General features: G+C 41.0%; 1 protein-coding gene across 3 annotated transcripts in view; it reads right to left on the reverse strand.

Moving 5' to 3' along the window:
* Positions 1-760: 760 nt before the first annotated feature.
* The window catches only part of MSRB3 (methionine sulfoxide reductase B3), a 102,679-nt gene continuing 88,595 nt past the window's right edge, over positions 761-14,844 (reverse strand). For all 3 annotated transcript variants that reach the window (XM_084810578.1, XM_084810577.1, XM_084810576.1), the window contains 2 exons: positions 11,352-11,449; positions 761-3,617 (listed from right to left, as the gene is read on the reverse strand). In XM_084810578.1, the coding sequence (XP_084666704.1) occupies positions 3,453-3,617; positions 11,352-11,449 (263 nt within the window). In that variant the 3' untranslated portion in view covers positions 761-3,452. The remainder of the gene's footprint in view (positions 3,618-11,351; positions 11,450-14,844) is intronic.

A 14,844-nucleotide genomic window follows, 5' to 3' on the forward strand; every position in this document is an offset into this window, starting at 1 on the left:
CTCCTCCTCTTCTTAGGAAGGATGCTAGAGTTGATATGTGGTATCCAAAACACAGACTGTCATTGGCTGGGGTGTACAAAACTGTGTACGGTTCTTGTCACTGCACCTAAAAAGGATATTGTAGAAAAAGACAACCAAAATCATCAAGGGGCTGGAGCAACTTCCCTATGAGGAAAGGTTAAAATGTCTGGGACTGCTTAACTTAGAAAAAAGGTGAGAATTGGGAGACATGATAGAGGTGTACAAATTATGCATGGTGTTGAGAAAGTGGATAGGGAGACTTCTCTCTCTCTCTCTCTCTCTCTCTCTCATAATGCTTATCCAGGGTCATCACATAAAGCTGAATAGTGGGAGATTCAGGACAGATAAAAGGATATACTTCTTCACACAGCACATAGTTAAAGTATGCAAGTTGTTACCATGAGATGATTCTAAAAGGGGGTTAGACAAATTCATGGAGAAGAAGGCTATCAATAGCTACTGCACATGAAGGCTACATATTACTTCCAGCATCAGAGGCAATATGCCACTTAGTACCAGTTGCTGGGGAGCATGAGTGAGAAGGTGCTATTGCACTCGTGTTCTCCTTGTTGGCGTCCCACAGGCAGTTGGTTGGCCACTGTTTGAACAGAATGCTGGACTAGATTGACCCTAGGTCTAATTCAGCATGACACTTATGTTCTCATGGGTTGGAAGCAATGGGGGGATGGGACACAAGACAGCTGCAACAAAAGGAGAGATGCATAACAAGACAGAGATATATTTGTTATAGATTTATTGCATATCGGTGTACAACAAATATATTAAAAGATATCTTCATTGAAAAATCCAATACTGATACCTTAAAAGCAAAGAACAATTCTGAGGAAAAGTTCAAATATTTAAAATGGTATATGCTAAAATGATCATTTTATTTTTCTCTTTCTTTAAAGTATCTTTATATACTCTGCAATATATGATCTGCAACTGTATATATAATCTAGATATGATATTATAGAGTTCTCCATTCCTAGATAATTCGCACTTAGTAGTTATGCACATCCACACAATACAAAGACACACCAATAGACTTCTAGGCTATATGTTGTGCTGAACTTCCAAGATCCTTTGTCAAGTCCATAAACAAAGGGACCTGTATTTAGGCTTTACAATACCAGTCATGCTTGTATCCATTGTTGGCATTCATAGAGAAAAACATTGCCCAGTGTTGCGGTACAGAGAAAGAACAATAGCTTCCCTATATTCATGGTGTGACACTCCCGCAGATCACATACACCTTGCCACACTGACTCAGTTCATTGCATTCTGTATCCTGCGAATATAAATCTACCGATGGACAGCTGACATTATTGCTCACTGAAGTTTTAGTAATATATGTCTTTAATGCAAGACAGAAATATGCTGAAACATGATAACCTTTAACTATAACAGTGATCTGCAAAGTAAACTGCATGCATGTCCAACATTTTTATTCATCATGCATATTAAAGATTTATGTCAGAAAATGTTATAGGAGAAAACTCAGTTTTCTTCCAATAAAGGCAAGGAACAAGAATAGCCCTTCTCCAAAAAACAAAACAAAAACACACACACCAACAAACAAAAAACAATGACAGGACACACAGAAATTGTGCTGCCATTATATTCTAAGGTCTGCACAAACTAGAGAATAATTGCTGACATGAAAGTGGTGCTGCAAAAGTAATTGTTCTCTTATGTATATGGATGCATTCTGAAGTGCTACATCTGTCTATTATTCAGTTCTATTTGTTATTTATTAGCATATGGTTTTTCTCCTTTGAACTGTAGGGCTAAAATGGTAGTAATTCTAACCTATAGTATAGGACTTCAGTGTTAAGATACTTCAGGTAGTATGTTTTAAATTGATATTGGATATTGCGTGGCAAAATTATCTTAATTACTGCTGTAGTGCTGAAGTTTAGAAAATGCAGCTATTCTCAATTACAATCGCATATGCTACTTAAAGGCAATGCTCAGAGCAGTTGTGCCAGTCCTCTTACAACGTAAAAAGAAAATTTCAACACAAAGTAATCATTTCCTTGCAGGAGTATTCTAATCTCACTAAGGACACTGGGACAAATTTAAATTAAAACATGCTCTCTCCTCATTATGCTACTCGATCTCTCTATGGATATGACTGTTCCTTGCTGCATTTCTTATTGTTTGGTTTGTCCCTCTTTATTCTGGAAACACTCTTTGTGCATCTGCTGTACATGTGCACGAAAAAGAGGATTGTGCACATGTAGAAGCTGAAAAATGGCAAGATAGTGGAGGCCAAGTTATTGTTTTTCAAGCAACACTGCTGAAAATTTGCACATGCATAGGCACAACAGCCTGCTGCTTGAAACATCACATTGGTTGTGACTATTCATGCTTGTCTGAGAGAATGGGAACAGCATCTCTTGTAATGCCAAACATTGCAAGGGGGATTGTAGTAAAGTTTATACCTCTTTAATGAGGTATTAACTTTCCCAGGACAAAAGTAGAGCACTACTTAGCAACAAGGATGTGGTATAGACTGCACCGGTTGTTTACTGCGTGCTCTGAAAGAGGACCCGTGAAAACAACTAGTTCAGGCTACCCTGTGAATCCTCTTTGGTGCTCTGCTGCTGCTGGTGTATATTTTTCAGGATCTCATTAGGGCATGGTAAAACAAGTGACATGCTACGACTAACCTTCATCCACTTCGGGCAAATAGAGCTGGCCTCTAAAGTTCTAGATGCTGCTGCCTAAAATAAGCAGATCCCTATTCACATTGATTTAAAATCTGATTGCAACTTCAACTGTTGAAATGGAAAGCCATAGATCCAAAAAAAGGGCAAAGGCCTGCTATCTGTTCTAACCAGCCCCAACACAAGGGAGCTCATTGTTTTGATTAAGATTTAGTACCCCCAATTGTGGGAGTGGGGAGTAAGTGATTACTATTTACTTAACAATAAGTACAATTTTGAGATTTTGGCAGAAATCCTAGCCTTCTATTATGGAAGGGTGTGGTACTTGCAGAGAGATGGTTGACTAAACATGACTTGTAAATCAGAACAAAAGCACTTAAGTACTAAGATAACAGAAATGCTGTTACATACTACAATTCTGCATGGACTTATGAGAACTGTAACCCTCTCCCTCACAAATGAGGACGGATTTTATTCAAATCTATCTTAACAAAACAGTACATAGAAATTAACAACCCGTAGTGCTAAAGACTCTTTTGTTAGGGGATTCCCCCAAGCAGAGGAGTTGACAATTATTTAGGTGTGATTATATAACAAAATACATCAGCACACAAGGCCTCATTTTGATTCAGAAAAAAACTGACAGTGCAGAATATCTTTACAAGTTTGTTTAAAAACATATAAGATAGAAGGCAATTTAGAATAACATTCTTTATAGGTCATTCAAGAACACAAGTTTTTGGAGGAATTATCTTCCTACTACAGCTCTGTCTTGTCTGGTTGAGCAGAAGCAGAGCTAATGCTTCCTTCTCCAGCATAGTTCTTGTCTGCAGACTCAAAAGACAGTGAAGCTGAATTGATGCAATATCGTTTGCCAGTTGGACGAGGCCCATCATCAAAAATATGCCCAAGGTGAGCACCGCACTGAAAGAGAAGAGAATAAGTTGCACTCATGTATTTTACAGAAAACAAACATATTACCTGTAAGAATGTAGTCTGCTTTTTGAGAGTCACACGTAACAAGCGTTGTTTTGAATGCTTTTAAAGTCAGTAAAGTTTGATCAGGATATTTAGAAGCTACATTTTTGGAGCTACAATCACTATCCTTTCTTATTTACTAGTATTGTGAAAATATAGGCTATCTTCCAGGAGAAGGCTGGCTTGTGCAAAGGAGCTTCAGATAATGTACATTTTGATGCAAACATCTACAAACAGAATATGCTTATCTGTGTGACGAATTCTTCCAGAGTGCCTTCGATAGCCATACCAAAGGGTGAGGTACACACACCTTATATCAAGCACCAGAGCCATGTCTTTACCACTGCATGTGGATGACGAGGCACACAAAAGCAAGATCTGTTGAAGCATAGATCCCACTGGTTCTTTTCAGTCCCCCTACAAATGCAAGAAATTCAGAAAGGGGGGAGGCCACATGACAAAGCAAGTCCATTTTAGAATACCACCACATCCAGAAGTGTCTCAAGTCTTCTGCACGTGACCTTGTTAATTCATATGAATGGGTTATCCAAAAATAGAGGTGGAATTACTAGAACAAGGAATGCAAGATCAGTCATCTAAGGCTGGGTCTGGATGATCAGCAGGGAAAAGAAGCCATGGTGGCTTCTTTTCCCTGTCATGCATGTGGCGCTCGCATGCCCACTATTTCCTTAATTATCATTACCACGGTACAGGTTGCCATGACATCTGAACCTGGTGAGGTGTGCTGCAGGAACGGCTTCCAAATCACCCCACAACCCATGCCATGGCGAGGGTAATTATACTCTGGTAACTTCCAACTTAGATTACTGCAATGCACTCTACGTGGGGCTGCCTTTGAAGATGGTTTGGAAGCTGCAGCTCGTGCAAAATGCAGCGCCAGATTGATAACTGGGATTAGACAGTCTGCACATATAAGACCGACTCTGGCCCGCTTGCACTGACTGCCTATATGCTTCCAAGCTCAATTCAAAGTGCTAGTTTTAACCTATAAAGCCCTATGCAGCTTGGGACCACAATACCTGATGGAACGCCTCTCCCGAAATGAACCTACCTGTACTCTACGTTCAACATCTAAGGTCCTTCTCTGAGTGCCTCCTCCAAGGGAAGCTCAGAAAGCGACAATGAAAGAGGGGGCCTTCTCAGTGGTGGCCCCTCTTCTGTGGAATGAGCTCCCCGATGAGGTCTGGCTCACACCAACATTGTTATCTTTTTGGCACCAGGTTAAGACCTATCTCTTTTCCCAGGCATCTGGCAGCACATTATGAGTTTTAATTGGTCGTGGATGTGTTTTTAGTTATGACTGACTGTTCAAAGTTGTTTTCAGTTATATGTTGCTTGTATATATTGTCTGTGTGCTTTTATGTGAATGGTTTTTAAACTTTTTATATTGTATTGTAATGTTTTCACTTCTGTAAACCACCCAGAGAGCTTCGGCTTGGGGCAGTATAGAAATGTAATTAATAATAATACAATAGAGTCTTCCTACAGGGAACCTGATAAATGGTTTGCATTTTGGAAATAATAGGATTCATTATGAGAAAAAGACCACTTTGCCAAAACATTGAAGAGTTGTATTATATAAATGATTCTCTGAGCAAAGTGAGATAACAGAAAGGTGGTTGAAATGCACTGTTCAGATATTAAGCTCTTGCTTCCTTTATTATCTTGAGGGTTTTATCACTCTAGCCTGAGAGCACATCCTACCAAGTGAAATCTAATTTGTCTCCCTTGCCTCTAGATGCAGGGATGGAGTCAAGCACTGCAGCATGAAAGCCATGACTGCGTAAGGCTACAGTTTCAGTTCATCGGCATTTGCATCTGCCATACAAGACTGTTTGCCCAACTGAAATCTAGACATGTATATGCCCACCTGACAAATCATGAACACTGTGTTTCTATAAGGCACTAAGTATACGCCCATCTTCTCCCATAGCCTGAAATGACAGGCCGCCCTACCAAATGCACAGGCATCCAACTGATGTCAAAAGTTGTATATACATAGGAGTTGTATCCTCTGTATTCCGTCCTTCTTCCTTTAGCTGTATATCCTTTTGCTACTCAATTATAGCTGACCGGCAGGTTGGGCTGGGAATGACACAGAAGCACCAGAGTATTGCCTAAAGTAGGGAATGTTGTTTTTTTATGCATCCTTCCAGATAGCCTGCACAGCCACTCCTACCACTTTTCATGCTCTTAAGGATAATGTGGGGGTACAACTGGACCCCCATGTCCAAGTCTTAGCTCAGTGCATGTCACAAATCCCTTGGCCCCCTCTTTCTTTAAGCACTCTCACACACACAGTTAGAGAGACTTCAATCTCACGCCTTTAATTCATTATTCACAGGTTCATCACAGATGCAAATCCTCGAAGAAAGACTCTCTGGCTACAAAGGAATGTCTGCAGGGGATTCAAATGGGATCACCGAAAGTTGCCCGCAGGGAGGCTTTCTGGCTAGGCTAACTTAGGGAGGGAGGCCCCGCCCCTTGTGTGATGCTTCCCTGCGTAGACTCTCACGCATCGCTAACCGGTTCAACCATCTGCGCTCCGCCCCTGACGTTTCCCTCTTCGCTCTGCGCTGCCGCCTTGCGTCTCTTAGGTCACAGTCCTCAAGCCCCTCCTCCTCCTGCTTGCTGCTTCTCACAGAGGGGGGCAAGGAGGAAGCTTCATGCCCGGCCATCTGGGAGCTGGTAACCTGAAAAGCACGCCTACCCATATCTGAACTGGCTTGTGAAAATGCCTCCCCCAGTTCTGGCTGCTCTTCCTCTAAATCTGAGCTGCTACTATCTCCCTGCACACAGAATCAATCCTGACAGTGCAATAGGCCTTTGAGGTACTGAATTTCAGTGTTTGTAGAGGTAGTGTAACCATAGGTACTCTAAGGAAGATTGCCCCAGGACTAGGGATGCAGACGACTGCCACACACAAAGTGAAAGAAACTGCTTAGCCACAAGTAAAAAGCACCAGCAAGCCAAATAGAAGGCTTAGGCTGCAATCCTATACACACTTACCTTGGAGTAAGCCCCACTGAATTCTGTAGGAGTTACTTCCCAGTAGACATGTATAGGATTGAACTGTTAGACACACGAAAGCACATCTGGTGCAATTCTACTTATCTATGATGCATTATCTGCATCTGAAGTTCTGAAAAACACACCAGAATGTAGAGTGGGGCCTGAATGATGAATTCTACCTGAAACACTCTTGTGTTGGCACAGGCCCACCATTAACTATTAAGTTTGCAGGAAATGTGAATTAGAAACATCAAACATGGAAAGATTTTGAAGGAATGATGCTCAAGACTGGACAAAATGAATTATATGCTTAATTTTAACTGAATTAAAATTATGCTGAATTCACATAATATTGAAAAGACAGAGTTTTTGATAATTTGTGGTCTTTCTATTCAAATTAACTAATAGTCTTTTTTTTTTAAGTCTGGCCATTGAAAAAACCTGCAGAATGAAGTGGAAGCCTGCCAACCTGAAAAAGGGCATGTTTCTGGTGCTTGATACAGGCTGTGCAACACCCATTAGTGTGAATGTTCTTTTTTTCCCTTTTTCTTTTTTGTAACAAAAACATTTGTACAATTGCACAATTTTTTTCAAGGCAGCTCAGATCACAGTTGAAGAATCCAGAGAATTATGTATGCAAGTTTTGCAAGAAAAGCATTTGGTTAACCAAACAAATACTTGGTTACAAATACTTGTTAATACTTTTATGACAAATCTTGGGTGGGGAAAAAACACCTCATGCATCTATAGCAAATTCACAGGCAAGGGTTCCCAGGTGTTATCTCAGTCATTTTCTCTCCAGGGCCTTTGAACTCTGGTGGCATATGTCACTGTGAGGTGAGCATAAAATACTAAGAATACCACAGGATGATTGATCATTTGTTTGCACTTCAACCCAGGGAATTTCTGGACTTACATACAAGCACACATGCATTAAGTACTGTTTTGGCCTGTTACTACAGCATTTCCTTGCTGAAAGCCAATTGCCAAAACCTTCTTGTCAATCTATCATTGGACTGTTGACCAATTTTATTTTCCACTTTAAAAAAAGGAAAAAGAAACAAAGACAGTATCTCAAGAAGTAGTTTTCTTGGTATCTGCCGTATATCAGTGAAGCTTGATGAATCCAGAAATATAATGTTTTAGTCTTTCACACTGTTATATTCATGGCATGTCTGGCCTATGCATAAGAGTTTTCATACTGAAAGTTCACTAGCATCACTGAAGGCCCAGTTTATATATACTAAAACAGCCTATGCAAAGAGAATTCCTGTTGCCATAGCTGCATGGAGGAGGTAATGTATGAGTTGACAAGGCCATGTAGCTTCCTAATGGCAATTTATGCAAGCACAGAAGGTTAAAAAAAAGTGCTCCTATGCTCAATAGAACTCAGTCAGAGAGTTGCATAGGTGATATGGTGGGCTTCCTCCACATTACTTCCTACAAGTAGCTGCAGCCCCAAGATTGTAGCACGTGGGGTTTTTTGGTACCTTATATAAAACAGGCCTCCGAATTTATGAAATCTGCAGATTCTACCACAGGTAGGAAAATGGAAGACATGGAATGACATCTGAATGTTATACAATGTGCCTAGTTCGTAATTTAGCCTCCATTGATTGTGCCATACCTAACTGCCAGAAGTCGGTTGAACATTGGTTGGATAACAAAAATCACATGACTACTCTACCGCATTCTGAACTCGATTGTCAATATGCCATCTTTTTCATGTGGATTAGCCCTGGGCTAGCTGTGCACATATTTCACCTCTTGAGGGCCAAACTAAACATTTCTTTAATCAAGTATAGATACGCTATATGTGATTGTCTGCCCTACTTTCCTGCAAGTGCACACAGCCCCAGTTTGGATCAGGACTGTGGTGCTTCGGAAGAGGTGGGTTTCGATGGGAAGGGGAGTTTAAATCCCACCTCCTGGAGTGCCATGGTCCCAGTCCAAATTGGGGCCGTGCACACTTAACACTGTGGTAAATAAGCCAAACATGCATAGCTCTGCTATGTGTGATTTGAAGATCATGCAGTTTGGCTCTGAGCTTGTGGCTATAAATAAAATAAGCCCATTGTTATGAATTGAGGATAGTTGCCTATGATTTAGTCACAGCAAATCAATATGCAAGCCATCCTTTTTGTGATTAAACCATGTAATTGGCTTCTACGGGTACAATACAGAAGCTACCAGGATTCCCAAGGGAAATAGCCCTCGTATAAGAAAAGCAGGGGGAAAGGGAGAATGTGCGACGAATTTCAGTTGATTTCCTAAATACTTCTGCAATTAATGTTTACTCGTCACAAATATCTGACATTTCACATGATGTATTTCTAACAAAACAGTGAATGCTGTTTCACAGAGAGGGCCTAGGATGCTTTAGTTTTATAGCAAGGTAATTTTCTTCCCAAGCCCTCATTGGTTCCAATGACATTTTAAAGCAAGATAATTGCACTGGAGCAAAACAGGTGCCACAATATATATGGAAAGACAAGTCAATTATTCATCTGCTTCATTTTTTCTCTTTAAAAAAGGAGGATTTTGTTCTCCATTTAACAGTAAACTCCCAATGCAATTCCTGTCTGTAATAAGACTGTTGTATTTTGCAGCTGGATGCATGATTCATGTCGCTAGGCCCATGGAGAAGGGAAGAAATTATTGTGCGATGAATGTGCTATGTGGTGTTTTTGTGCCTCTTTTAGAAGAGGAGGACACAAACCACTTACACTAGCGTGGTCCACTCAAATCAGTTGGTCTGCACCACTGAAAGCAGTTCTGAATCACAGCCTTTCAATTACTATAAGATGTGTAGTGGTACAGAGAATGATCTGAAAGGCTGAAAGTATGCAAATTGACTGGGAGCCAATGGAGGCTGGTGGCTCCGATTTTGGTAGGGCTGTGAATCTGCTCTGGGTTTCAGTCAGAACTCTAAAGGAGCTATCCAAGGTGCTTACGGTCAAGTACTTTGGATAGCTCCTTTCGGGTTCTGGCTGGTTCTGTCTGAAATCCAGAGCGGATTCACAGACTCATGGAAATCGGAGCCAACAGCCTCCACTGGGAGCCAAATGTAAGCTGCTCTGGGTATAAGTACAATGAATGGATAGTGATTCAAACTATGAGCTGTCCCTAGTTCACCCCATGAACTCACTAGGTGGTCTTAGGCAAGCCACTCTGTCTCAGTCTCCTAATACAGGGACGAGAATAGCGAATGAACTTACAGGGTTCTTGTAAGGATGCATACAAGGTGCTCATCCAAGAGCACTCCTGGCCGGAAGGAAAAGCCCCACGTGATTGGGCCCACTCATATGCAGACTGCAGCAGCATACTAGTGCTGCAAATGCACCTGAATGCTAAATAACCTGAATGCACCTGAATACTAAATGCTAAAGAACAGCACAACCTGTTCTATTGAATAGACTTATTTAGAGGCAGGGTCAGTCTAAGACTTTTTGCCATGTCATTCTGCATTCTGTAAACCGGAACATGTTTCCCAGGATCCCTTGCAATGTTGCAGAAGATGGTGGAATGAAAGACTTAGGGAGCAATCCTATGGCCACTAGACAGTGGCTAGACAGCCATAGAATATGCTGTTTTACGGGAACCGACCTCAGAGCCCACCTGTGGAACAGCCCCATCCTCTGCGCTCGCAAGAGGAGCACAGAGTGGCCGGAAAGGGGCGTGGCTGGGGGCGTTCCAGGATGGGGAGAGCATAGCTGCCTGTACAACACATCCTATGTGTCGTACAGCACCCTCCCTCCCCATTCCATGCTCCTGTGGCTAGACTGCCGCAATTGGCTGCCTAGCCAAAAAAGCAGGGCAAGAGAAGCACGGAAGGAGCGATCCCCTCCACGCTTCTCCTGCCTTACTTTAGATAGGCAGTCGCCTCCAAGTTCGGAAGCGGCTGCCTATCTAGATAGGATTGCACCCTTAGATCATCTTAGAAACAATTTGAGATAATCACCCCCGTATGCACTACGATACCGAAATGAAGCCAGACTTTTTTTCTGTCTAAACATGCATCAGATTGTGCCCTTAAAGGTCTTCCAATGGCAGTTACTTCTAAAGAGTAACTGAAAATGGCTACTTAATATGTAACCCCTAGCTTGTTCAGAGAGTTCCTCAATGCTTCTTTTTTTCCTGCCAAATTTCCAGGCACACGCTGGTCTGAAAAACATACCAAAGAAGACCCCAGAAGATCAGACTTAAGTTCTGATCAAAGCTGGTGCATCTTCAACAGAAGCTGCAACTTAGTCAAGCATTTCCACTAACTGCCAGGTAAGAAACCCTTCTTCCTTGATACATTAAGGACTGAGCCATTAATGCCACAGAAGGCTGGTAATGACAAAAGATGAAAGGAATTAGAATGAAACAGGTAATGGAAAAGTGACAGTGTCTGGTATTATTAGTCTTTTGGTAGACAGGACTCGGAGATGAGCAGAAGGATACCATGGGAATAACTACTGGACTACTGTTAAGTACTGCTCTTCAGCAATGCACAACGATGGAATTGGCACACATGTAGCCAATCCAATGTTCCCAACAACCACATGAACTGTTTGCAAAGGTCTGCAAACCTTTAGAAGAGAGAAAGTACAATGATTTCTGCAACCTTTAACATTAGAATGGCCTTTTTGTCTCTAAACTGACCTGACTGCAGCTTGTCTCAACCCTGTGCATCCCAAAGGAGTAGTCATCAGTGAATGTAATGGTGTCAGAAGCAATCACATCAGAGAATGAAGGCCAACCTGAAGAATAAAAAGAATGAACAAGAAATTAACGTGTGTCAGATAGGATTCTAAAAGTTTTTAATCAGAAATGTGGTTGTCAGAGATCCAACATGCTCCAGATGATAACTTTAACTAGACTGGGAAGATAAAGAAGCAAGTTTTTGAGATGTAAAAATGCTCTTCCTTCCTGCTTAGAAAAAAAAGTCCTGGGTGACCTGAAACTATACAAATCTACACCAGCATGCTAACACATTTTATCCCATAAAGTATTTTCATTTCTATCACTTTTGAAAAACCAAAATATGAAATGGGGGTTAACAGGTCCCCAGAACAGTGCTTACTTATCATGGAGAATATTAAGAAGTTGTAACATTAAGAAGTTTCTAGAAGGGCACAATTTTTCTGCCTCCAACTTCTTTTTGTCTGAGCTTGGTTTTGCTTGAATTACCTCCAGTTTCGTGTGTGTGTGTGTGTGTGTGTGTGTGTGAAATGGGGTGTGGGCAGAAGGATGTGTTATTCTGACACTATGTCTCTGGTGTGAAAAGTACTTAAGACTAGCACTTTCCCAGAAATAGCTAATTGGGAACTGCTGCCCTTCTCTTGTATCAGAGAAGCCCAAACCACCATTTCCACTAGCTGCAATGGTGCCATAGTAAAATTCTTTCAATAACTCTTTCAAAGCAAGTAAGGGTCAGTGACAACACCTTTAAAAGCAAGAAAGGGTCAATGACAATACCTTGATGTTTGCTTGTGAGAACAAATACAACTTGAGCATATCACAGATGCACTGAACAAGGGTTTACTATTTCCAAATAATGCCAGAATATAACGTTCATGAAACCTAAAAACACAAGAGGAGCCCTGATGAATCAGATCAAAGTAATGCAGTTTTCAACAGTGGTCACCCAGAGGCCTCTTGGAAGCCTGCAAGCCCTCCCTTGCTTTCTAAAGTAATCTAACAATGTCAGGGTAGCAAAGACGCACAGATATATATATTCCTAGTATACGTACCCCTTCCATTCCCAATTACAGAAACTTTTCAGAAAATGTTATGTGAATCAACGCCTCTTATTCATTCTCCTCTATCGGGTAAACATGTGCTACCAATAACGTCTTCAAATTCTAAAGAATTGTGCTTTCAGATACAAATGTATTACAGGATGTGCTCAACATTGTATAACATTTTAAAGCAAAATATGGTACAAAAGTCATCAAATGGTCTCAATATGGGTTGGGAAATTGTGAAAACAAAAGGGAACAGACTCCGTTTTCTGATGTAACTGAAACCAAATTAAAGTGAAGGAAGGAGTGAAAGAAGAGAGTATTTGAAAAGGACTCTCAAAATGAAACAAAATGAAAACCTCGTATAGCCAAACACTGTAAATTAAGCTTCACGTCTTTCAGCCACTTCCATTCAGAGACTTCTAAGATCAGAAAGCTCACTGGGGAGTCAGTACAGCTCATGGCCAAAAACTAATGGAAGGACCTCATTGCATTCCTACCCAGTTACGTAGAAGCAATTACTTAGGTTCACAGCCTAAAAGTATCTACCAAGTACATCCAATTGACCAGATCAGGATCACATGGGAACGCTGAAAAAGAAGCAGACCAGAATGACCAGACAATACAAGAACATCTTGCAGTATAAACACTAGACATTCCTCCATTCCTGCCAAGCTAATGGAAAGCAGCCAGAGAAAGTAACCCTCCACAAGCATTCGCATCTTCCAGGAGGATAAAGTATCCCTAATAATAGCTTCTGGATTGGACCAATTCTTTATTGCTATAAACAGACAGCAGTACTTTGGAAGAAGAATACCTTTATCATGCAAACATTTTGGGAGGAAGGCCTGTTCAGTACTGAAGAAATCCTCAAAGAGAACATCCCTACCCCGCAAAGCAAGAGGCAAACTTCAAAGGCTGATATGAAAAGACTAAAGCAATCTCCGTCTTATGGAAAAAGTTATATCATGCAAAAGGATTCAATGGATGGAATTTCTTCCCAGTTTTGATATTAATGGTCAATTACTCATCCATTACTTACAGCCTTTCTCTTTTGTCCTCCACTCCTTCCCTAAGCATAAAGAAAATATATTATTTTATTATGCCATTCACTTTCTGAATATCAAGCCAGCTGAAACCCTGTACAGGCATATGAGAAATACTCCTCTCCCATCTACCTCCAAGCCACCTTTACAAAAAACAAAACAAACCCTGTATCTTTTATTCCTCATTCTTTTTTCTTCTATCAATAAGGCATCGGCTCTTTCAAGGCATGGAATTGTTCATTGGTATTGTTCATTTAGTGAGAAAAGCACTTCACAACCTCACAGGATTGAAGCTTTGTGTTTTATCACAACCATCATGACAAGACCTGTTAAGCTATGGCTCTAATTTTAATTCCTTTCCCAAGAGCAACCCAATAAAATACAAAACCAGCAATTTTTCAGAATCAAGTGAAATCTTTTTATTCAGGCACAGTTCTAGCAACAAGGATTAATGTGTTATTACTTTTATTTATATGTTATCATTTTGATTTTATATTTTGCAGCACTCATAATGCTTTGCATAAACATTCCCTCCAATAACAAAAGGTACCTTTCTTTTGAAAAGTTATACATACCTGATGTTCTTTCAGATCTCTTAGTATTTCAGCCCCACCCCCTGTTTAAAAATAGCACAATTGCAACCACCACCAAATGCTTTAACTTGGTGCAATGCTCTCAGACCTTCTGCCCTCTCCTTCAAGCATCCCTTTGGGCAGTTGTTTTCTATTTAGGAAGCTATTAAGGATAGCCTGCTTTGTATCTTTCCCCCCTTCTGTAACTGTTAGGAACATTTCTTAAAGAAGGCTATTTACAGGTGGAAAAGGAAAATGTTGAGCATTACAAAATGGCACCAACTGAAAACTTAAGAAGAACCTTCCTAAGCATCCTTCTTCCACAGTGGCCAAAAAGATGTCTCTGAGAAGCCCTCAGTCAGGCCACGGAGGCAATAGCTCTCTCTTGCTGTTGCTCCCTAAGCAACTGATATTCCATTAGAACCATTCGCTTTCATCTACTTCATTGCAATTAAAAGATCCCTGCTTACTGAGTATTAGATAGAGGAGAGAACCTGGGAATTACACCCAGATTGATGATACACACACACAGGGAGAAAGCTCATTAGTTCCCCACAGAAGGTGTAGAGGTTTGACCAGCTAGAAGACACCCTCGTCCCAATAAACTATTTAGTCATGATGGCCTAAGCTTAAGAGCCATGCAGATTCAAAGCCACTCCAGGCTAGGTCTAGAGCCACCCATTCTGGAACACCTAACACCAGCGTGAAGTGCCAAGACATGGAGGGATGTTGTCATCCCAAAGGTATTAGGGCGGGAGAGCATCTTAGGGTGCACAAGTTTCATTTGACAGCA

The sequence above is a fragment of the Heloderma suspectum genome, chromosome 7 (genome assembly GCF_057233095.1).
Source record: "Heloderma suspectum isolate Gila_16-S chromosome 7, 16-S_ref, whole genome shotgun sequence".
NCBI classification, from domain to species: domain Eukaryota; kingdom Metazoa; phylum Chordata; class Lepidosauria; order Squamata; family Helodermatidae; genus Heloderma; species Heloderma suspectum.